This window comes from Pseudopipra pipra, chromosome Z (genome assembly GCF_036250125.1).
Source record: "Pseudopipra pipra isolate bDixPip1 chromosome Z, bDixPip1.hap1, whole genome shotgun sequence".
NCBI lineage: Eukaryota > Metazoa > Chordata > Aves > Passeriformes > Pipridae > Pseudopipra > Pseudopipra pipra.
This window is the reverse complement of record NC_087581.1, coordinates 19,166,918-19,192,542: the sequence shown is the minus strand read 5'-3', so window position 1 is coordinate 19,192,542 and position 25,625 is coordinate 19,166,918. Positions and strand designations below refer to the sequence as shown.

At 37.4% G+C, this 25,625-nt stretch overlaps 1 protein-coding gene across 5 annotated transcripts in view; it reads right to left on the bottom strand.

The window, feature by feature from the left end:
- Positions 1–683: 683 nt before the first annotated feature.
- SREK1 (splicing regulatory glutamic acid and lysine rich protein 1) overlaps positions 684–25,625 on the bottom strand; it is a 38,252-nt gene continuing 13,310 nt past the window's right edge. For 3 of the 5 annotated variants that reach the window (XM_064641915.1, XM_064641918.1, XM_064641919.1), the window contains exons 3-12: positions 25,408–25,523; positions 23,951–24,115; positions 22,401–22,579; positions 21,673–21,803; positions 20,128–20,242; positions 15,898–16,017; positions 13,186–13,719; positions 8,204–8,299; positions 7,603–7,738; positions 684–6,536 (exon numbers count right to left, since the gene is read on the bottom strand). In XM_064641915.1, the coding sequence (XP_064497985.1) occupies positions 6,384–6,536; positions 7,603–7,738; positions 8,204–8,299; positions 13,186–13,719; positions 15,898–16,017; positions 20,128–20,242; positions 21,673–21,803; positions 22,401–22,579; positions 23,951–24,115; positions 25,408–25,523 (1,745 nt within the window). In that variant the 3' untranslated portion in view covers positions 684–6,383. Of the gene's footprint in view, positions 6,537–7,602; positions 7,835–8,203; positions 11,680–13,185; positions 13,720–15,897; positions 16,018–20,127; positions 20,243–21,672; positions 21,804–22,400; positions 22,580–23,950; positions 24,116–25,407; positions 25,524–25,625 lie in introns of those variants that run through there. The other 2 variants (XM_064641916.1, XM_064641917.1) reach the window with 2 other exon arrangements.

Here is a 25,625-nt window from a genome sequence, read left to right as displayed (position 1 = left end):
GAGCAGCAGCATGGTGAAATGCAGTTATCCAGACCACAGATGTGCTGACTAAAACCCCTGATCGGTGGGAACTAAACCAGCCTTAGTCTCCTTACAGACATAACTGATCTCAAAAATCAAAGATCAGATCACTGCTGACAAGCAAATCCCAAACTTTTGCTCCTTAATCATTCCTGTTTATTTGTATTCTTACACATTACACAAAGCAATAGAGAAACTTAAGCATCGAAAAGTGAATTTCATTATGAAAATATCCATTACATACATCGGTATGACTGTTAATGTCAGAAGCACTGCCTGAACTCCTGATCCTACTTTGACAGTCTTCTATACAGTTACATTTATTGATTTACTGTTTGAAACTGACAAGCTTTCTCTGGTGAAACTATGGTATTTTTCTCTGCAGAAAAAACTCCCCTACTCACACAGGGGGTTCAAAAGCCTTTTCTGTAACTAAACAGTGATGATACATTCAATTACTTAAACCCTTATCACGTTTCCTGTAACATTCTTGCTAGTATCAGTAGAACAGACTTAGTTTCTAACACTTGATTCTGGGGCAGATGAAGCCTATGAAAAAAAAAAAAAGAAAAAAAAAAAAAGGAGAGACAGAGAGAGAGACTTGCTTCAGAGTAATTCACTGTATCTCATCCAAATGTAGTGGAAGTGAGTTTATGACACCATTAAAACTTTGGAATATTGTTTATTTATGAAAATAACAACTACATAAGAGCATTTAACATTTCTTTATATGTACCATTTCATAGTTGCTTCATTAATGCAAAAATATACTATACCAACATAACACAAGTTTGGTTACCTATTAATTAAACTTAGAATACCTACATTATTACTAGAAATATCGAACTTAGAGAAGGGAAATAATACTTTTGCTGCTGGGGTGCTCAGGTTCCCCAGGTATATCTGAACCCAGACAGTGATAAGTGTGATTTGTGTGTGGCAAAGGAGACACAGCTCCCCATCAGTAGGGAAAATACCAGAAAGGATGTACTGACAGGATACATAAATTGTGAACGTTAAATTAGTCTCCTGGTGTTTCTGGAGTGGATCACTCAATTCCTTTGATTAAATTATATTATGCAAATGATGGCTTTTCAAAGTAGCAATTTCTAAGTTGCCCATGATTTACTCATCAGTGCAGCAGTAGTTCTAAATCTTTGCACTAGGGAAGGAGTAGAGCTACAACTTCTTCTAAGAAAGCTACTTAACTGACAGCCTCATTAGTGACATGAAGAACTGAGTGAAAGGAAGATGAAATTACTCTTTTACCATTGCTGATATATCTTTTAGGCCAAAGATGACACATGTAACTTCTTCAATGTGAGAATAATTTCATTATAAAGATTAGTACAGAACACATTGTGTACACCAAGACCCTCTAATCTCAGATTTGGCACTAGATGAACACAAAAAATGCAACAAAATTAAAAAAAAAGTGTAAGCTGAAGCTTTCTAGAATAGAATATGTAAACAGCTAAAACCTCACTTTTGCTGTCCATGTTCTCCTCTATTAAGCTCAATAATCTTAAAATTGACTGCCATGACAATTTTTAAAAAAAAATTTTCCCTCTTGCATAGTAAGAGTTCATGTGTTCAGAAAATACTGAAACTGAAGTTTGTAGATAGCTTCTCAACTGTGGCATTTATTTGAACAATACATAATCGATGTGTAAACAGCTTCATCTCCTCAAACCAGCTAGAAAGTAGCTGCCTCTGTATATTGTCAGACAAGTTTATTAAGTTGTTGTCCATTGAAGAGAATACAGAAGAAAGCCACACACTAACATGCTCAGATCCTGCAACAGAACTTAGTTACAAACAAGGCATTCTTGATAAAAATAAATACTACATGCAATGACATTTTTTAAAAGTCTAAAATTAAACAATTGAAAGTATGATTCTCATACATAAAAAAATCCCCTTTTGTGCTTTTAGTTTTCAATATAATTTCAATTACACTTTTCAACATATAAAAATAAACCTAAAGTACAAGCTGAAAGCTTCTGTTCTGTTTACATATTAGCAAACAAAATTAAATTTTAGATTCTCTTTAGGCACTAACACTTAACGATATCTACATATTTCAACTCTTCACACTCCAATCTCTAGTGAGAAAACTGTATCTCTTTGAACTAAGTGCCTACTGATTGACATGATTTTAGCCATTTACAGATCTCACCATTTATGCCACTAAACCAAATTTTCACATTTAAACTTATGATAACACCAAAGGCAATAACTGATTGCTATAAAATGGAAAATACAAGTGGCAAGTGGGACCCATAATATGACTCAGTTCATTATTCAGAATTCACATCCTAAAGACTGTTTTACCATTATGATGCAATCATCACACTTTGGATTCTTTTCTCCCCCCTCTAAAAGTACATGAACTCCAATCTTCTTTCATTACAAACCAACAAAAAGACAGTGATGCAAATGCTTCAGACTTTAAAATAGACAATACACACATCACTATGACATTACTGCTTGCAATGGTCATACACATGAATGAAAAATTTGAGTAATAAGGACAGGTAAGGACAGGTAAGAACTATACAATAATTTTTAACATACAAAGCAGCCTTCACTTATCTCTTTCTTAGACCAAAAGAAAATCCCCACTATAGTTACTATCACAAAGTATCACTACAAGCTAAGCGCAACAAAGAGAAGCTACGCTGTAACAGACCTGCAGGGTTTCAAAGTAATTTCAGGTACTGCCTTAGATGTAACTGGGCCAGAGAACAGTAGCAACCAACACAAAGCATACTACAGACTACAGAATTTTCCTCCCTGGCATCAGAGCAAAATATACAAGTGTCCACAGCTCATTTCAGAATCCAAGCTGTGCATAGGTTGCTGCTGTCAGCCAGCTAATATAAGGCCAGTTCAGATGTATCTATTTTGATGTGCCTTCAGATGTATCTATTTTGATGTGCCATCAAAAAAAATTAGCAGGTGATTAATGAGTAGGCAGAACCCACATCTCATCAATTTCCCAGGTATTCTTCAGATATTTCTAGTTTCTAACCCAGTGCTTTTATCCCTACTTCTAGTTCTGAAATATGAAAAAACCAGCATTCTTAACATACCATACTATCAGTGTTTGTGAACAAAATTCCATCCCTCACATCTGTGTAAATCCATTGACTGATGAATTTATCTAAGCCACAGCCACCTCTATCTTGAGCTTGAAATCCTGTTTCATCCACCAGCAGTTTTCTTCTGCTATCTTCTTCATCCAAAAGCCATGTCTGTTATCTAGAAACACTGTTGGGAAGTAACTGTGGGCACTAATGGAAGCTTATGCATATGTGCTTTACATATGGCACCACATCATCACTTTTCTGAGCAATTAAAATTTCAAGTAAAGGCTGATTCAGATGAAATTACATGTAAAGCAACACAGCTATTGTGAACTACACTGTTTTGAAAACCTCCACTCAATTTAATCCCATTCATAAAGCAGAAACCCAGGTGATCCGACATGGCAGCCCAGCATGCAAGCCTGTTAATAATGAGGCAATGGACTTCCCATGGAAGATGGACACATTCAATGGATAATGTGCGCAATCCTGTAGGAGCAAGCTGGAACTTAATTACTGTGCTACACTACCAGTTTAAAAATTAACTACCCCCTGCTGAGATACACATTTTATGGAGTAATAGTTCTCTAGTAGTAGCTTTTTAGGAAGAGAGGAACCATAAAACATCCTATACAAATAGGCAAAACTTAACTTCCTCACAGATGCACATAGTATTTACAAAGTAAAATCAAAAACCAAAGTATTCGGAAGAAAATATGACTTGAGGTGGGGAGGAAATGTGTGTGTTTGGTGGCTGGCTGCTTTGGTTGTTTGTTTCTTTCCTTTTTTAAAAAACAAACAAACAAAAACTTTGTAAGGAGCCATAATTCACATACAACATAACAATGTGCTGCATATAGCCTCACATATGTGCTAAGTTAGCTAGTAAGTTAAGGCTGCCACCTTTAACTATCAATTTCCAAAGGCATGTTTCTCAGCTAAGTGTACACAATCCTTTACATATTCTATAACCGATATATCATAGGGCTATCCAATTTCAGAATAAGAAAACTAAAGATAACAAACTAATATCAGCTAAAACATGATACACTTCAAAAATTCTAATTCTTCCGAAAGGAGAAACTTCGCTTTTCAAAGATACCATAAAAAAATACATGTATGTTTTCACTAATACCTACATTCTGAATCAAAGAAGCTGTCTGAGTAAGACCACGTGGTCTAAAAATATTCCTTTAATAAGTATGTATCAGCAGAAATTTCCCTCTAAAATACTCAATTTTATTAGTGAAATGGTACCAAAGATAACAAGTATAGAAACAATCTCTTTGCTCTATGCTACTTAGACATCATAAACAACACAGCTGTTGTTGCAAGACACAATCCTTCACAGTCTTCCTGTAAGCACACAGATTTGTTATTCTTTATCAGAATTATGGCTGTCTATACTTTACATGGTAAAGCATTTTCTGTACTCTTAAATGTGTAGTGGTAAGAACACTAAATCTTATAAAAAATGAAGAGTGATTAAGCAGCTTCACAATCAAATTGATTTGATTACCTTGGGAATTGGGCAAATTTTTTGTTCCCTGTAACATGGTCTCCTCCCCCCACTGAAAGAATTAACTATGCAAAAGAAAAGTATAACAAATAGAAAGCAAATAGCCAATACACTATTATTTTTTTATTTCAACTGAAAGAAATAACACTTCCCATGAGGTAAGGCAATTAATTCCATTGCATTAAGTTGTAGTAAAAATAATCTACTCCACTTTAGCTATAATTATGTCTTAGAAGTATGACTTTTCGGAAATCTCATGTAACCAATTAAATTAGTTCAGAGAACACAAGCCATGTTTTACCTTGACAAAAATATTTCGTCATTCTCTTCTTACATGCTTTCTTCCCAAAAAATGAAAAAAACCTCTACTATGTAAGCCCTGTGTAAATTAAACTTTCTTGCCCAAATTATTTATCCCCCACTGCTTTGCAAACAATTCCTTCTACATCACCCTACAGGTATCAGAGAAGATGATCAAGAGGTAACTATTAAGGCCATCCAAATGTAGATTAAATGTCTTAAGGGCTTTCTTGATGCAGGTGATCAGAACACGTTTTATGTTGAGCTACTACTTTTGTACAGTGGTGATCCCCACATTGCATCTTTGCTCTCATTTATAAATCTCCTTTAAGAGTAAAAAATAAAAGTAAAATGGAGCTTCAGTATTTTAACAAATGAACCAAACAACCGTTCTGACAAATCACTTGCACCCTTGTCCACAGTATGGTGGTGGCAAAATAGCAAGAGAGATCATATAAGGTTTAGCTGAAAATGTGTAACAGCACATATACATTTCTAGAAAATATCACATTTTAAGAAGGCACTAAAGCTTCTGCTTGTGCTCCCATATTTTTTTAACCAAAGAAAAAAAAATTATTTCCTTAATGGCACCTGTACTATTTGCAGCTTAACAGACACACTGCAGTACATCTCAAAACAAAGCTGTAAGTTCTGATAATACCATACTGATGTGCTCACTTCTGTAAGGACAAAGAAAACAACAAAACAAACCAATCCTAAAATAACCCAGTAAGCTAACCAAATATCTATAACATGGTAATGTTCCTTACAGGAAAAGAAAAAGAGCATGCATTGTTCAAATACTTTAAAAGAAATATTAATTTTAGGGATATTAGTAAAAAATTCTTTTAAATAATAAACCCGAAGAATCTCAAGCAGTGAGCAAATTAAAAACATACTAATTCTCGGGCATTTAACATAAGGTAAAATTGTGTTTATGTTTAAAACCCCTTTCCCTACAGTTGTCATTTACAAGGAAAGAAGGTGTGTACATTTATGCACCATTTTCAAGCACATCAAACATTACACATTGGGATTTTTTAACCCACAGGGCAAAACAACACAAGTCATCAACAAGCAGTATTTTAAACAACCTTCAATGCATACCTTCAGCTTTTTTGGGGAAGTACAGGTTTACATCTTTCAGTTTCTACTTATTTGTAACAGCTTATAGCAAAACGTAACATACATAATTTTACAAGTACAGCCATCATGGAAATGCATGGATTTTCAGAGATGAATAGTTCTGATGGCATCTGCCTTTTCATGGTATAACGACTGGTCCGTGTTCTCTTGCTTTACAGCAAGAAGACAACAAAGCTATCACAAGAATTGTAGGAACTACTAGTACTATCAATACGGTCAGGTTGATTGCTTTGACATTTTCTTCCTCATTCTGGGAAATAAGATGCTTTGGATTTCATTCCTTAGTTGAATCACAAGTCCACTTTGCTTTAAACCTCTTCCATTTTAATTGACAGGCTTTCTTCATTTGGTTGACAGTTCCCATTCTGTTGTAGTTTGACTTCATCTGTTCTTTGTGCATCTCTATTGTCTACTTCCTTGTCAGTTTCTGAATTCTGATCCTCTTTATTGTTATCTTTCTCCTACCAAAGATAAAATAATTTCATAAAAAATATTTCTTAGCATTATACAATATGACTTCCAACCAACTCTTGGTAATTTTATTGTCTCAATTTTTACATGCCTATCCTATCTCTGCAATTTTTAGAACAGAGGGTGTGAACTTCTTTGCCCCTTGTTTTTTTTAAATAAGCTTTCTTTTCAATTGGCTGAAGTTAGGCACTCATACCAACCCTTCATCCAAGAAATCACTGCCATAAAGTGATCTGTCTTTATTATCTATATTCTTAAAAAACAGAACAAGCAGCACCTATGAGAAACAGCTCCAGAAATTAAGATTTCACCACATTTTTTTAATAAAACAGGACTATATTTTTTCTTTCCCATTTTTTTAGGTATTTGATGCATTTTAACAGAGTTCTTAGGTAAGATACTTAAGCTTTGTAGAATGACATAAATCAGCCGCTTTATAACAGTTGTATAATTCTGAGCACAACAAACTACTCTTTAAAGCATGCTGCTATTCAAATTCTAGAATTAAACAGTTTGAAGATGTTTCTTTTCTTAATTGCAGCACCTTCTCTTTTGCGGGAAAAATCCCATATCACTCTTTCCCAACTGTTCAACTCTACTCCTGCAGAATCCAATACACAGACCAGGACCAAGGCAACGAGGGAGGCGCTGAACTGCACAGTGGAAGTTTATTTAAATAATGTTTTCAGCTTGACAGTCAAGATGCCTCTGAACACTGCTTCTTAGTTACATGGTCTGCCTGCTCACAAAGGTAGGCAGCCAGCCAATTCCTAACATACGGCACACAACAGGAAAGAGTAACAAAACTAAGTGTTTCTGTACGCTCCTACAGGTCCAGTATAGTTCAAACATGGAGACTTACCAACTGGCCCACTCATCCCAACTGCGGGTCTCCAACTAGCAAAAACTAAACCCCAACAGTAATAATTTCATAAGGAAAACAGAAGAAGTAAAAGACGGTCGGATGAAAAGAAAGAAAAAGGAGGGAGGGAATTTCAGTAATGGCTTCACTACCACCACTTCAGTCTGTTGATCACTTGGGTCACACAAGCTTACCTTCAAAGTAGTGGTGCTTTTGTCAGATTTCTCCTTTCCCTCTTTTTCTTTACTACTTTTTTTCTTGGAGGTGGAGCGTTCTCTTTCTCTTCTTTCATTATTTGTATCTCTTTCTCTTTTTTTTTCTTTCTTGTTTCTGTTTCAGAAAATTTTTAGTCAAATTAGGATTTGATCCACCTTCAAACTATTTGACTGCTAACTTAAACTCTCTGCTGTGCATTTTAAAAAAACCCTGAAATGTAACAGAAAAACCTTTCATAAAGGCAAGAGGATTTTTTGACTTGAAGAGAACTACAGAGTGTAAAAGTGATCAGTCTGCACTGTATTTGCCAAGAAAAAAGCAAATCGATCTCTATCAGATGAAAGGGTTTTATCATTTTGAAGCAAATCTGCATTGCTGATTGATTTGAAACTCTCCCACTGAAAGCATACCAAAGCTAAAATCCATTAAGGTTTTGGGTTGGTTTTAAATTAAAACTGAATCATACTGACTAACTGTAATCATCTGAGATGATTAGTGCAAAGGCAATAAAACAATAAAAATGTTATAAATCCTGCCTTCTTTACTGATCATTAACTTTTATGTTTACATCAAACTGACCTTCTGGGGGAAGGAGTTCGTGAAGACTTTCTTTTTGCTGTTTTCGATGTTTTAGGAGACTTGGAAGGACTTCTACTCTTCCTTTTACGCCTTTCTCTACAGGACCAAGAAATTCAAGATCATCAAACCCCAAAATAATAAACTCAAGAACCAGATAAAAGGAGAAAGCTCATAAATGATCTAACACATCCACTGTGCAAGTATCCCTGAATTTAACATTATAAATCACCAACAATACACAAACTGTACAAAGAAAAAAATATTTCTTATGTGCAGTTTGGTGGGAAAGGCAAGGGCTTGAAGTAGAAAAAAAGTTTGTACCCTTTCAAATACTATTTTTTTAAATCATCGCATGCTTGCTAACAATGGAAACACACTGAATTCACTAATCCTGTATTAACCAAGAGTTTCCTCAGTCAGGAAAAGAATTCAATTGAATGAAGTGCCATATTAAGACAAAGGCATAGCTTGAGTAATACGAAATTCAATTCAGGTTGTAACACTACAACCTGAAGATCACTGAAACTTCAGGTTAATCTGACTGAAATTTAATTTATGAATGAAATTTAATACATGAGCTAGAATTCCTGTTGGGTTAGAAGTAAACTGTTAACAATTAATCCCAAGCTGTTGTCAAAATCAGAATAAATAAGCAAATATTTACTGTTTTTCTAGTGGTCCTTGCTCAGCAAACAGAATGCTATCATTCTACAGCACACAGAAGAGCTTGTATTTTACAGAACAGCTGTTTTACATAGCTGGAGTTTGCTGAAGTTGCCGTTATGGAGTTTGATCCTGAATGGAACAAAACCTTAAATAACTGGTTGCAAACATGAAGAGGCACATGTTGAAGCAAAAACTAATCTAGTAAAGCTTCATTCAGCATAAATGTAGAACCTATCTTTGACAAAACAAGATGATTTTCTCCTATCAACTCTTCATACAGCAGGAAAACCAGATTGGAAGAGCCACCAAAGAAAAACAGGAAAGTTAAAAACTAACTTCTAGATAAGACACAAAAGCTACACTTATGCATACCAACTTTTTCAATTCACACCATTAGGTGTGAATATTTAAACCTCTAGTATTTAGAAAAGGCAGGAAATCAACAGTTATTAGATAAATTATGGAAGGACACATTAAGTTATGCCTAGTATCACTACCTGGATTGATACTCTGACAGTATCATCTACCATGACTGTCCTGGTTTTGGCCAGGACAGAGTTAATTTTCTTTCTAGTAACTGGTACAGTGCTGTGTTTTGGATAATGCTGACAATGCACTGATGTTTTAGTTGCTGCTTACTCTGTATCAAGGATTTTTCAATATCCCATGTTCTGCCAGCAACCAGGTGCACAAGACTCTGGGAGGGAGAGCTGACCCAAACTGGCCAAAGGGATATTCCATACCATAAGGTGGAGTTGGCTGGGCATCGCTTTGTGGGTGGTGAGTGATTGTGTTGTACGTCACTTGTTTGTCTGGGGTTTTATTCCCCTCTCTCTCCTTCCCACTACAGTTATTATTGTTATTATAATTATTATTTTGTTTCAATTACCAAAATGTTCTTTCTCAACCCCTGTGACACAGAGCTGGGCAGAGTGTGAGAAGGTTGAGCAAGGAAGAGGCTGGTGTGGGAACAAAGGAAGTCCAAAAACAACTGTTATGGTTTAACCCCAGATGAGCTCACTCCCAGTCTCCCTTCCCCTGCTGGGGCTGGGGAGAACTGTCAGGAAAAAAAGGAAAACTCCAGCATCTACCAGCTGCCAAGAAGGCAATTAACTCTCTCCCGCCAAAACCAAGACAGGGACCTTCTGAAGCTGCAGAGGAGCAGGTTTCTTAAATATTTTGTTCAATAAGCTTTTAAGTTCGATTTCATCTCTGGTAAACAAAAATTTGAAGTTGCATCAGAATCATGGAGCAAATAACACAATCACTGATCAGTTGTTCACTTGTTAATAAGCATGTCATTTTTCAAATAAGGATACTAGAAACTGATTATTCTGACAGTGCTCCAACTTTGGCTACATCAAGTACAATGCTGCTTTATTTTGCTTTCCAGCATACAAGTGAGTAAAAAGTACTTTAGCAATTGTGTTCAAACTAGAAACTGTTTCTTCATGAAATCTAATTTTAATTTTCTGCTTTTCTTATTTCAAGTTGAAGAACTACAATTGTGTCTCACCGCATTTGTTCTCATTTCTGTTATATTTGTCTTTAAAAACATTTTTGTGCACCTGTTTCATTAGTGCTCTTACACAATACTAATATAGCAAAATTCAGGAAAAAGCAAGTCTGAATACTTCGAGAGTGATACTGTGTCTCCTAATCATACATGGAAATAACATTCAGCACCTCCTCTGGTACTGCTGGCACTGCTAGCCTGTAAGATGTCAGTTGAAAAGACAGACAGATCCTTCTCTTCCCCTGGTCTGTGTCTCTTCCTTCATCTAGGAATCACAAATAACCATCTTATTTCCAGTACTTACACACTGCCTGTCAGCAAAGCAATGTCAGTTTCCACCTAGTTCCTAAAAAGTTCTGTATGTCCTATTCCACCTTCAACTCTTCTCCAAAAAGATGAGTACTATTTGTCCAGTATTTTACACTCATCAGGTAAATGATCAGCAGTGAGTGCTGTACTGAAATGCTAATTTGAAATGCCAATTTGCTGGATAATCTTCTCCAGAATGGTCTGTAACCATTTCAACTAGGTAATGTCAATCACTAAAGTAAAGAGATACCTCTAAAAGCAAGCTGTGACTCTGTAACCCAGCCTATTCACAATTACTTTTCAGAGAACAGCATTGCTAAGGTTGGAAGAAGCCTCTGAAGATCACTTAGTCCAACTTATCCCTCCCCCACCTTACAACAGGGTCAATCACAAGTAGGTTATTCACGGCCATATCCAGTTGGATTTTTACTGTCTCCATGGATGGAGGAGTCTCTGCAACTCCTTGGGGTATCTGGTTCCAGTTTGCCCAGAAAAAACACCATTTAAACATTAGAAAAAAAGCCTTTATTTCCCATACATTAATATGAGCCTACTGCCTCTTAGCCTGTCACAGGCCTCCACAGAGATAACAGGCTCTGTCTTCTTCACACTCTTATAAGGTATACATACACATTGCTCACAACACTGCTGGCCTTCTCGGCTGCAAAGACCTTTGCTGCCAGCCAGCCTTCCAGTCAGTCAGTCCCCACGCTGTACTGGTGCAACAATGTCATTCCTGCCTGGGTGCAGGACTTGTCCTTTCTCTTTGTTCAACTCCATGAGATGACTATCAGTCCATTTTCCCCATCTGCTGAGGTCTCTCTAAATGGCAGAACACTCCTTTGGTGGACTAGCCTCTCCCCACAGTTGGTTCTCTATTGTCTGCAATTTGCTGAGGGTTCAATCTGTCCCGCTATCTATGTCACCAGTAATGATGTTCAATAGTATTGGCCTCAGTATTGATACTCTAAAGACAATGTTATGTCTAAAAAAAAAATTGTAAATTCATACTAAAAAGTGTATTTCTCATTCTCCATCTTCAAAAGAATACTGTCCTTGTGTAGCAATCTGTATAAAAAATATTAACTTCATACCAAAGTAGGGTTCTTTGACTCCACTAGAAGAGATGCACTAATTTTTACTAGAATTCTTTGCTCAATTACTTGGCATTGTAGCCTTCCATAACACTTTCTTAACTAGTAAGATTCTTAATTGTTGCAGAATTTTTGGTAATATCCAGCTAACTACACTTGCTACTTGACATTAGGAAGCTGGTCTTCCACCAATGTTTTTATATAAGCTACATATTGAGAAAATCTAATTCAACTCCTGAGGCCTACAGACAGAAAATATGTTTTCAAAGCTAATAGAAGCATCTCTACTCTATGTAGATCTTCAACCCATTAAAACAGGAAGCCGCATATGCTTAAATAAACAGTATTTTGCCCATAAACCTCCAAAACAACATGAACATTTAATATAACACAAACAGAATATTCAGAAAACATTGCACCATCTTTTGCCTTCTATGAACCTTGCACTCATGAATTTTGAGGACTATAGGAATTCTGCTTTTGTTCAGTGAAATTATTATCATTCATGAAAGTTTTCCCAATTCATCTAGCATTTCAGGATCTCAAGGTAACAAATATAACTTTTTATTTAAATCTAACAATAGTACTGAATTCCTTAATTCCTGAGGTATCAGAAAGCACCTTATCCACCAAAGATTCTGAACTCAGCTGCAATGCTTTTAGAATATGCATCAGTTTGACCATTTAGGGAGTGATTATAAAATCACAGCCTCCTTTTGCTGTACTGAATGTAACCAGAATTCCATCCAGTTAAGGTTCCCTCAGCTTCCCTCCAACATCTACATTAACTTCATTGTTTTCCTGGTTACTATCAGCAGTGTTAAGGAATGTTTCTTTTAACTTGTACCTGGCCATCTAGTCAGCTAAACAAGGTATCCATATCTTCCAACTGAATATTCACCTTGTGAAAGGTTAGCCAGCCAGGTGACATGCTTGCCTCCTGCAGTTCAGCCACCCAGCCAGGAAGTGGCAAGTACTGTCAAACAACTGTTCCCAAGATCTACAGACCAACACCGTGCAGTATGTAAGTGACAAAAGAACTATGTAACAGTGACTCAAACCTTCATCAGGGCAAAGATGATGCGTGATGCTGGTCAGAACTTTCGCCTGTTTGCAACACATAGAAATGGCACAAGAATCACCTGCTTACTGTCCTCAAGGACTATACTGTATGGTTATGTGTAAATCAAGCATCAGCAGCCCAACACGAAACCATATTCCATCAGGCATCAATACAAAGCTTTTTATAATAGATTTTACTTTACAAGAAAATAAAAAAAACCGGAAATAATAAAAATTTATTTAGTAAGAGACACGGTGATATCAATACATAAAAGTTAGGATGGTGCCTCACTGGACTGACAAGTCAAAAAAAGCACGAAAAATTCTAAACAAACCTGCTGGAGCTACGAGATCTTCTTGAAGAGCTATAGCTTCTTGGGGGTGTTCTGGATCTCTTATCTTTCTTCTTTTTATCATCTCTCTCCTTTTCTCTTTCTCGCTCTTTCTCCTTATCCCCATCTTTTTCCTTTTCTTTGTCCCTGTCCTTCTCTTTGTCCTTATCTCCTTCTTTGTCCTTAATCTTTTCTCTGTCCTTCTCTCCTTCTTTCTCAATATCTTCTTTTTCTTTGTTCTGGTCTACCTCTTCCTTGTCTTTTTCCTTCTCTTTATCTTTTTCCTTTTCCCTATCCTTGTCCCTCTGTCTGTCTTTGTCTTTATCCTTTTCCCTGTCCCTATCTTTCTCTCGGGCTCTCTCTCTATCTTTGCTTCGCTCCTTATCTCTCTCCTTGTCCTTCTCTCTGTTTCTCTCTTTATCTCGCTCTCTTTCCCTGTCTTTTTCTCGGTCCCTATCCTTCTCCTTGTCTCGGTCTCTCTCTTTTTCTTTGACCTTTTCCTTTTCCTTGATCTTTTCTTTGTCTCTTTTCTTGTCCCTGTGAAAAGCCAAACACAAACCCATTAATTCATCTTTGAACTTTCCAATTAAAATTACAACTAACTTTTAGTATACATTAAGACAAAGTTTGCGTCTCTGTTGAAAAATAGTACCTCTTCAATATTTTAATTTTCCATCCTTGTTTACCATGAGGGAAAGGATATACAGCTAGGGTAAATTTGGGAATCAAATTGGAGAAGGGGAGGCCAAAATCAAATCAAACCACTATCTTCCAAGTGATGTTATTATGTTTGGAGAAAGTATGTCTCTTCATCTCACAGTTATGTAATTATACATACATCAATTTTCTATATTTTCTTAGGAGTAAGACAAACTCCACAATCTGTAAATTCACTCTTTACTAGAACTGTGTCCACATAAAATGGGCCTCAGATTAACCACTCCCAAATGAATAAGACCGAAGTCTTTATTCTACGTGTTCTTGTACACAGATATCCTTGAACTGTTTGGAAGTCCAACAACAATAAATACATAGAAATAAAAAGAAAACATGGATAAAATTTCACCAGATTCTCTCAAAACTCAATCAAGACAATTCAATCATCTGTAATGTCATTAGGAATTTGAAAATTATTGAAAAATTGCTAGTACAGCAAAACCAGAAGCAAGGAAAATAGCTTCTGTGGGACAGGCAGAACGATAGACATTCATGAAAAGAATAGTGAGGAAAATTCCAACCCATGTTCTAGTCATCAAGTCAAACATTTATTAGCTCGCAGCTTTGGCTAGAAGATTACATTTAAGTTAGGATTATTTGAAAGTGCAAGACTCCATCTTTCCTCTCTAGCACAGAGACAAAAGAACAATTGTTCACAGAGAGAAACAGGAAAAAGTACAAGAGGAGAAATTGACTAGCAGGCCTTTACAGGTCAAAAAGAACCAGACTAACAGAAGTTGCTCTGTCTACTGGTATTAGTATCTATTCTAGATTCTTACAGATTCTAAAAGAGACTTCTTCACCCATGAAAGGTCCTAAGTGCAGTCCTCACCTTCTCTCAAACTGAGGAAGTGTTTGACTGTATCTTCTCAACTACTAATAAACAGTAGACTGTTGTATGCTCTGTGATCTGACAACTTTGATTCCCATAAGGTTCTGGCAAATATTTCTTTAGGAGTCTCAGAGAAGGAATGCACCATAAAGACAAAACAGCATACAGTCCCTGCAACACCAAAGAACCTCCCAAGAAGTGCCTTCCAGTTAATTTATCACAGCGATTTCATTGGACTTGCCCCTTCCAGTGAGCAGATGTCTCAAGAAGCTCCAGACAACAACAAGAGAATCAAAAAGATTCACCAATAAAACCCAGCTTATTTTCAGTGAGGTCCACAGATCTGCAGTTCTTATTCCCACAAAACTTCTTCCCTCAAAGAACAGTAGGCAACTGCATAACTCAAGTACAAAGTTCCCTTCGAATGTATCAGGGGAATTACAGAGATGAAACAGAAAGAAAGTACCAAGATTTCTAGTCATGAAGCTACTTCCCCAGGCACTTTTGGTTTGAGATTATTCACTACTTCATCCCTCAGAAAATTATGGTATTCTCTTGTTGGAATTTTACAGTTCAATAATTAGACAATCAGATATAAAAACTAATAGGCTAGATAAAGTACAGATGTATTACATCCTGAAATATAAATATGCCATATAACAGACATGTGCATTTGTTCCTGCTGTTTGGCATATGATAAAGTCAGAGGTGAAAACAAAAGCTCATACACAAAAACTTTTTACTACTTCTCAGAATACAGGATATTGAGGTCAGTTTGAATTCAACCTTCTTAACACATACGTATCGAAAAAGCTTCATCCACTTTTTTGTGGCTTACACAAGCTACATAGAATATTCCTAATCTATTGGTTATAGCCTGAATTAAAGTTACCTATTTTCAGTCAGCTGGGATGTTGGTATAAATGCAGACTAGGCTATCAAGTTCAGGTACCTCAGTGTGGTCGTTTAACTGCAGTACCATACAGGCTACAAGGAAGAAAATTATCCTAGCCAAGATCACCACACTCAGCATTAAAATTTACTTTCTGTTGTTTGTCCTACAGACAAGATTCCACCTTTTATGATCATCTAAAAGGTTTGTTTAATTTTTTTTCAAAAGCTCTGTACTGTGAGCTAACAGTATCATTTCGTGGAACAGAACTCACCGAGAACGAGAGCGACTTCTTGATTTCCGCCTTTCTGAAGATCTAGACCGTTTTTTCAGGGGACTTCTGGATCTGCGTCTGTCCTTGTGTCTTGAGAGAGATCTGTTGCCTGATCTACTTCTATATGAAGGATGCCAGAACAAAAATATTTTAATATTGGAACCGCATAAAAATGGGGTCAACCAACAAAGGAAAGTTTACATAAATCTTGCTTCACCACATACTACTACCTAAATAATTACACTTTAGTAACATACTGTCTACAAACATTTTTGCAAATATGGGTGCTTTATGCTTCACCAGATGCACATACTCTTCTTTGAAACAACGAACCATTGAAGTTATACCCATGTTTCATAATAATCTCCATGAACATTCTGGAAAATATAAATTAATATCATTTACAACAGCTGTCCTTACGAAATGACACTGCATAAAAAGCTGTGATTTGCGATTTCTAGCACTTTGTAAAAGTAATTAGTTACAGATTACTTCCTTTCCAGGCCCAGCCACTTATTGAAGTCTTTGTCAGTGAAGAAAGCTGGCTTTGGCTGCATCAGTGTTCTCCACCCTTACAATTTAAATTAATAGAAACCCCAACAACCTGTGATTCAGCGTTTAGTCAAGTTACCTTTTTAGTTGAGAGGATCTGTTAGTATGGATTGCAGTTATAAGAATTTCCAGAGAAAGGAAAGAGCGTTTACTACATGATAAATAAGGAATGTAAATAAAGCAGAGATACTCTGATAAAAAAATGCAATTAGTCTTCTGCAGATCTGATGAAGAAAACAACACTTTTAGATTTCCCTATTTTTTGAAAATCGTTTTCCCCAGAAGAGCAAAAATAAAGAGCTGAATCTGCACTTTAAGTTTCACAACTTAGGCAGATTTCGACCTACTCAGAAGACTGGTTCAGAGGGTACCTTGGGAAACAACCCTTGAAAACAAAGGGGTCCAGGAGGGATGGACATGCTTCAAGAAACAAGTCTTGAACGCACAGGAGCAGGCTGTCCCAGTGTGCCGAAAGGCAAGCTGCCGGGGAAGATGACCGGTCTGGCTGAACAGGGAGATTTTGAAGGAAATTAGGGGAAAAAAGACAGCTACCGATTATAGAAAAAAGGGCTGGCTACTCAGGAAGAGTTTAGGACTATAGTTAGGTCATGTAGAAAGAAAATTAAAGAGACAAAGGCACAATTTGAACTTAATCTAGCCACTTCTGTTAGGGATAACAAGAAGTACTTCTACAAATACATCAACAGCAAAAGGAGGGGCAAGGAAAACCTCCAGTTCTTTGTTGGACATGGGGAGGAACATAGTCACTAAAGATGGATGAAAAGGCTGAGGTATTTAACACCTTCTTTGCCTCAGTTTTCAACAGTAAGACAGGCTGTCCTCAGGACAACTGGCCTCTGGAGCTGGTAGACAGTCAGGAAGCTGAACAGCCCCCCTGTAACGCAGGAGGAAACAGCAACCTGCTGAGCCACTTGGATCCCCACAAGCCTATGGGATCAGATGGGATCCACCCAAGGGTGATGAGGGAGCTGGGGGAAGAGCTCGCCAAGCCGCTCTCCATTATCTATCAACAGTCCTGGCTCACTGGGGAGGTCCCAGATGATTGGAAGTTGGCAAATGTCACGCCCATCCACAAAAAGAGCTGCAAGGAAACTACAGACCCATCAGCCTGACCTCAGTGCCTGGCAAGCTTATGGAGCAGATCATCATAAGTGCAGTCACACAGCACCTACGGGATGGACAAGGGATCAGACCCAGCCAGCACGGGTTTAGGAGGGGCAGGTCCTGCCTGACCAACCTGATCTCCTTTTATGATCAGGTGACCCACCTGGTGGATGAGGGGAAGGCTGTGGATGTGGTCTGTCTGGACTTCAGCAAAGCCTTTGACACCGTCTCCCACAGCATGCTCCTGAAAAAGCTGTCAGCCCACGGCTTGGACAGGGGCACTCTGTGCTGGGTTAGGAACTGGTTGGAGGGCCGGGCCCAGAGAGTGGTGGTGAACGGGGCTGCATCCAGTTGGCAGCTGGTCAGTAGTGGTGTCCCCCAGGAATCAGTGTTGGGCCCAGTTCTATTTAGTATCTTTTCTGATGATTTGGATGAGGGGATTGAGTGTACCATTAGTAAATTTGCAGATGACACCAAGTTGAGGGGGAGTGTTGATCTGCTGGAAGGCAGGAGGGCTCTGCGGAGGGACTAGGACAAGCTGGAGAGATGGTCTGATTCCAACGGGATGAGGTTCAACAAGGCCAAGTGCTGGGTCCTGCACTTTGGCCACAACAACCCCCTGCAGCACTACAGGCTGGGGACAGAGTGGCTGGAGAGCAGCCAGGCAGAAAGGAACCTGGGAGTTTGGATTGACAGGAAGCTGAACATAAGCCAGCAGTGTGCCCAGGTGGCCAAGAAGGCCAATGGATCCTGGTCTGGATCAGGAACATCATGGCAGCAGAAGCAGGGAAGGTGATTCTTCCCTTGTACTCAGCATTGGTGAGGCCACACCTGGAGTACTGTATCCAGTTCTGGGCCCCTCAGTTCAGGAAGGATATTGAGGTGCTGGAGCAGGTCCAGAGAAGAGTAACAAGGCTGAGGGAGCTGGGGTTGTTTAGCCTGGAGGAGGCTCAGGGGAGACCTCATCACTCTCTACAACTCCCTGAAAGAAGGTTGTAGCCAGGTGGGGGTTGGTCTCTTCTCCCAGGCAGAAGGACAAAAGGGTATGGTCTTAAGCTCTGCCAGGGGAGGTTTAGGATGGATATTAGGAAGAAATGTTTTACAGAGGGAGTAATCAGACATTGGAGTAGGCTGCCCAGAGAGGTGGTGGATTCACCATCCCTGAAGGTTTTTAAGATGAAACTGGATGTGGCACTTAGTGCCATGGTCTAGCAACCAAGGTGGTGTTGCATCAAGGGCTGGACGTGATGATCTTGAGAGGTCTTTTTCAACCCAGTCAATTCTATAATTCTATACCACATAACTGGATACTCTGCCTGAGAGGTTGAGGTACCATGAAGTTTAACTTATGAAAGACAGAAAGATCACATATATTATCATATGTAATATACACAAAGACAAGGGGAAGCCATTGTTTATCTACAGCTTTGTTCTGCTTATCAACACAGAAGCACAAACCAAAGGCAGGGCCAATTAATGGCAATTGAATGAAAGCACAAGCTTGAATAAATTTTAAGTCACAAGAGATGAAAACAATGTGTTTTATAAAAGAGTAAACAGGGAAGTGGTAAGGATAGATTATTCTTGCACTTCTAAAGCCTGTACTTGTACCATATTTATTTGATAGTAAAACTGATTATAACTCCTTCTGGCCAGCTTTTCCGTATGTAAAAGAATCCTAGTTGCCTTGTTAAAAGACATGCATGAAAGGATGCAACAGAGCTAGTGCTGCAATAAGGACAACACCTTTTTAAAGTGTAAGCTATCAAATGGAATCATTCCAAATTTTTTTTTAAATACTTAACAAAGCCAAATATCTTTAGATTGATGCTCAGAAGACATTCCTGACATTGCAAGGAGATGGATCATTTCAGGAAGTGTTTATTACTCTCCCATAGCAAGACCGTTATATTCTTGGAAAAAATCTTAACTGGTATACTTCAAGGATGATCTAATAATTCTCTCCTATCCCATATTCCAAAGCCTAAAGTTCTTCAGAACTGAAGAAATTTAGCAATGCAAACAAAATCTGAAGAACAAAAACTTGCCCATAAAGCCTTTTTCCTATGTTTTTAAAAACCACAGCTTTACATTTACAGGATGGTAAATAAAACCATTGTATTTATTAACTCAGTATTTAGAAGTTCAAGACAATACGAATTTTATACTAGCAAAACCAGCCAGCCTATCTGCTCAGGGTGTTACCAGTAAAACTACACACTCAATTCACCAAATGCAAGTTTCTTAAGATAGGTCATAAAATCGTATTATGCTACATACCATAAAATGTACAAAGAAACCACAGAAATTGTTGTTACATGGCATAAAAAGTGTCTTCTAGTGTGTTTTAACTGAAAGTAATCCTGAAAACATTTAGGATTTAGAGGGAAAGGGTATCTGTTCAGAGACAAAGTTCCTGGTAACTCTGGTCTGCTGAGTGCAAGCTAGTAATCTCTTCAGGGATACTCGTCCTATAATGAAGAAACCTCAGTAACCACCATCAAGTAAAATATTCCCAATATGATCTTAGTCTGAAACAAAAAACATACCTACCTGTGTTTTGAGTGTGATCTTTTCCTTCTAGATCGGGATTTTGAGCTAGACCTGGATTCTGAACGAGAATGGGAACGAGATCGACCGCCTTTTCTTTCACTGCTCTTTCCAGACTCTGAGAGGAAAAAACCACTTTGCAGTGTAAGCTCAGAACATTTAAAGATCCCAGTTAACAATCTGGCACAAGTGGAATGTACCACATGTACTGCAAGGGGCCTACTCTCTGTACATCTTCCTTCTTTGCAAATATCCTTCAGAAACATCCAAGAAAGTCATTGCATATACTCGTTGAGTGCAGCCATCCTGCAGCAGTACACATAAACCAGATAATTATAAACAGCTAGCTCTACTAAGAATGGGATTTATGTTGCTGCCACAAAGCACAAGATCATAAAACATCTTCCTCTTGGTCAATTATTTAATTATTTTTTTTAAATAACCTGAGAAGAATAGAGTAAATTTAGAGGGCGTAATTTTAAAAACAAGCATAAAATTTAAATAATAATTAGTACTGTCTACAGTTTCAGATATTTCAACCACTGTACAAATACAAAAATTTTATTCCTCAAAAACTGTTTATGGAAGGAAGGAATGAACAGAACATGGTGAAAAGTCTGATCTGAAAACCAGGAAGTCAACAGAAACCTTAATAGTGATCTCAGAATAGTTCACACTATAGGAGACTCTTATTCTGTTGCTTAACAGTGAAAAAATGTTAGAGCTATTTTTAATCCAACTCTAAAATGCTACAGAAAACACTTCTCCCCAAAAAACCCTCAAGACTCCACTCCATCTAATATGCGTAAGACAACATCTGGGTTTGCTAGTACAAAGAATGGCAAAAAGTTGCTGGTGAAAAGAATTAAGATCTCAACAGCAAGTTTAATAAGTTGAGAATTTTTATGCTATGGTTTTGCAATAGTTTAAGCCAGCATAAATCAGCAATGGAATGTCTGTCTAACCTCTCAACACACAAACACCTTCCTCTTTGACTTTGCATCTGTGTCAACAGGGAATAAGGAAACAATCTGGATGAAAACAAGTCTTCTAAAATATGTTAAGTTTTATTGCAGATTCATTCTCTGATCCCATTTGCTATGAGGATGTATACAGTCTTGAGCCATCATGAAAAAGAGACAAAATTAACCTGTTGCAGATAAGGAAAGCATAATATTACTGCTTTCAGAACCATGCTGATCATTAAACTACGGCACTCGTGTGCTAGAGGAGAATAAAAAAAATATAAAGCATTTTCTTTTAAGTTTCCACATACTCTGAACTTAAAAAGAGTCAAAGTATCGATTTCTAAAAATTTTTATTTTTGAAAACATTAACTGAACATGTATGTGAAAAAAACACATGAAATAAAAAGCTTCATTCCACTTCTTTCTTGCATGAATAAAATTTTGATTATTCTCCTATTTTTTACCAACACATAATGAATACCTTTAAGTATCCTCTTCCTGTGTCTGAAAATGCTCTGAAAAGTGTGTGCCAAGGTACATAAAGATTGCATCTGTTAGCTACTGAACACAATATACCTACCTGGCTCAATAGCAGCAGATATGAAAGACTGGGCTTCCCTTACTCTCTTCATCACTTCTTCCAGCTCCTTAGCAGCAGCCTGTGGTGTCATTTCAGGAGGCTTCACTATTGCATTATTGGAGTGATTTATTCTAAGGAAAAATAAAAACATTTAATTCTTAAACACTTGAAAAGTAAAAACAAAAAACAAGAAAGAAAAACATCTCATCTTCCATGTACGACTAAAAACTTTAAAGTTCAGAAAAACTACAGATTTGTGCTAATACTCATTTTTTCCAAGTATCTGAAATATCTTTTGTTACTTTCAAATATTACCACTTTTAGAAACAGGCAGCACAATATTTCTCTGTTACAGTATTTTTAGTAGAAGTCTAGGAAGCTATTTCTCTATTTCATATAAAATCTCTGTGCTAAGACCTACTAATTACATATGCATCATACGGAAAACTTAGCCCTAAGGACTTTGCAAATTCTTTCACTACTATAGCCTCCACTACCTCAAGATTAATAGATATATATTTTACTCAATGCTACCCATATTATTCTGAGAGAAACTTATTCTAAACCTTAAAATTGGAATTGATAAGAATGTTCCAGTTTGTTAACATTAAGTTCTCATATTGAAAAACTAGTAACAGCATTTTCCTACACATCAGAGTCATAAACGTATATACAAGGATACAAAGAAATCTCTCATTCAGTAGTCATATGGATAACTAATTTCTTACTTCAGTGGCCTGTCTCCAAACATAACTCCATTAAAGGCAAGAGCTCGAGGTACAGAATTTTGGTCAGCAAATTCCACAAAAGCAAATCGTGTTGGCTGAGTCTCATCACCTGCCATTCGCACAAATTTGACTTCTCCAACTTGCTTGAAGAATTCAAGCAGCTGATCTGCTGTTGTAGTCTAAAAGGAGTCAAAAAGTAGAATATATAACAAACCCCACTTATAGAATATACCCGGTAGTCTAAGGGTTACAGATTTCGGAATGATGTCTCACCATTACTACACAGATGGCATGAATTTAGTAATGTTACACTGTAAAAAGAAAAAAAAAGACATGTATTTTTTCTTCCATTAATCTAAAGAATTCATGCTTTATGGTGAACTTGCCACTGGCTGCCGCAAGAGAGGAGCCCCGAAGAGGAGACACAAGGACTCCCTGAAACAACATCTCAGCCTTGGCCATATTGATCTTTATCCCTGGTCTACTCTGGCCTCTAATCGGGAGGTCTGGAGACACACAATTCATAACACTGCTGCTTCCTTTGAGAACACACACAGGATCACTCTCGAGGAGAAAAGACAACGCAGAAAGAACCGTGTCTTGCCGATACCATCCAAGGAGTCTTTCTGCTGTGCCTTTTGCAACCAGACTTGTCTATCTCGCATTGGCCTCTTTAGCCACCAGCGTGCTTGTAGCAAATGTGGGTAGAGCCCTTCCCAATCTTCATTCACGAAGCCCAGCCATGATGATGGAATCTAAAGAATATTCTGTGATTTAAAATAGTGCAGCCACAAGCCCTTAGTTCTTTGTCTAGATTAAAAAAAACACATTTGCACAGGATTTTGCACTTTTCAGGCAACTCATCTGAAATAACTGATGAGGAATTTCCTTATACACCTGTATACAAGCTGATTGTGACTTTTGATCAATTAAAAAAAATATCCAAAGAATATTAAGACTTAGCTTCATGTGGCTTTCTATTATTTTTCAGTTTATCATGATCAGTAGTACTTTTACACTCAGTAGCTACTTCACCAGTCAAAAAACCCCAAAATATAAGACTTAAATTGTTATCAGTCAAAAGTAAGTATTTTTCAATTCATTCAATCAACTGCTGAAAAACCAAGTTGATGACTGAAAGGTATTTATGCTAATTTTCAACTTCCACTAAGACAGATCACTCCATCTTACTAAGCAACTTCACAGTGCTGTGGGAGACAGCTACCATGATCTCATGACTTCTGAGGCATTGCTAACCTAACACAACCCAACTGGACATTTGATCAGTATGCACAACTGTTAAGTGTGTTTCTTGAATTCAGCTACAGTGTGACTTCTCTGACAGAATGAGTTCCAGAGCCTGGTCTGATCTGATTGGCACAGGAGCATTCAAAATATCATGAATAAGTAACAAAATTCAGGAGGTTTTGTTTAAATTTATGTTGCCATTTACTGATGTAAAATCTTTAACTGTTAAGATTAGAATTCATAAATTACAATTTCACACCTTCCATTAGTATTTCTACAACACAAAAAACCCCAAAAGCTACCTGGGAATTTAAGTTTCCAACATAGACTGTTCTCCTGATTTCATCAATTTTGGATGGATCCACATTTCCCATAATTGGTGGTTGTGGTATTTCTCCCAGTGCTGTAATGTTAGGGTCCAATGCTGCTGCTGGTATAGCCCCTAAAGTGCCAAGTGAAACACCAAGCTGAAAAACACAAAAACAGAATATACTTTCCAACCATGCACTAGTGGGAGACAATTCACTTCTTAATACTTGCCTGCCTTGACTGTTTGTATATAAATAGATCTAATAAAAATAGGCAGTACTTTAAGGTCACATTACAGCAAGTTTTTTTACAGAACAAAAATATACCCATAAATAGCCTTCTATAGTTAAGATTTGCTGTGGGTTATCAATTAACATCTTATCAAAGAGCTCTGGACAGGGACCAGTGTATATGTAGTGTATCAGTCACAAAACATAGAGGTTTCAATTTTTAATGCTTAGATTGAGTAAGATACCTTCAGATACTGCTAATGTTCTTATTTTTTTGACACAACAAGTATTTGGACTAGATGAGAAATGGCCAAGACCTTGCCCAGCAAGGATAGAAGGTAATTTGCAATGCTCAGTGCTGACAGATATCAGTCCATCAAAGGGAAACATAAGGCACCTTTTAGACAAATTAAGTCAAGATTAATTACAGCTGAAATGCAAAGGATATTCAGTCTAAGTTCTTTCCCTCACTCCTAGAGGAAAATATATCTCTCATGTTTGGAACTGGACATTGAACTCTCTCCTGGGAAACATTAGAAAAAGTCTCTTAAAAATCACTACAAAGTTGGCCCACTGAGTTCCTGGTTTGAATTTTATTTTCTCTACCCAAAAAGCAACTGCCTTTCCCATAAACAAATTTTCTAACTAGCCATGAGTAATTTTTTTTATGTAACAAAGGAAAAAACTACTCTATTTTAACTTGAAATTTTCCCTGCAGCTTGCTGATGTCAAGAAAGGTTTACAGAGGCAAAAGGGAATTGAGCAGGAAGTAGCAGCACCAAGCTGCTACTTTTTATAGTGAAAACATTGTTAGACAAACAGTGAAAAACCTGTCTGTAGAGGTATCAAGTAAAATCTCTCTACTGCAGCAGTTTAATATTCTGAAGAATGGTGTCAATGTAACTATTAGGTTTTAATAAATTTTTAGGAGGCGGATAGCACTTCCACTTGACCAAATAAAAGGCTCTAGGGCAGGACAAAAATTAAAATGGACAACCACCAAAACCAACACTTACCCACTGTTTTGCAAAATAATAATCTGAAAGAAAAACCCAGAAACATTTTGCATGGACACCTGATGAATCCTCAGCAAGCCTTCAGCACCAAAGCTAAACTCTCACTGCAAAATCCATGGATCAGACGGTTCTTGTTCTCTGCACACAGAAAAGGCTAGAGCACAGAGGAAAACAGAAATTAAACAGCTACTGAATTTTACTTACTGTAGTCAAAGGGGTTGGTGTGGGTATGGGAAGCAACCCTGCACCAGGCATCAGACTTGTCATAGTAGGAGCAGGCGCCAATAGAGAGAGGGCTTTGGCTTCATCTGGGATTTTACCTGAAGAAGCAAATGAAAACATTACACAGAGTTGGAACACTAGACAGATGTTACTCTTTCTATGATTTTACAATTACCCTTGCATTTAAAAATGTAATAAAT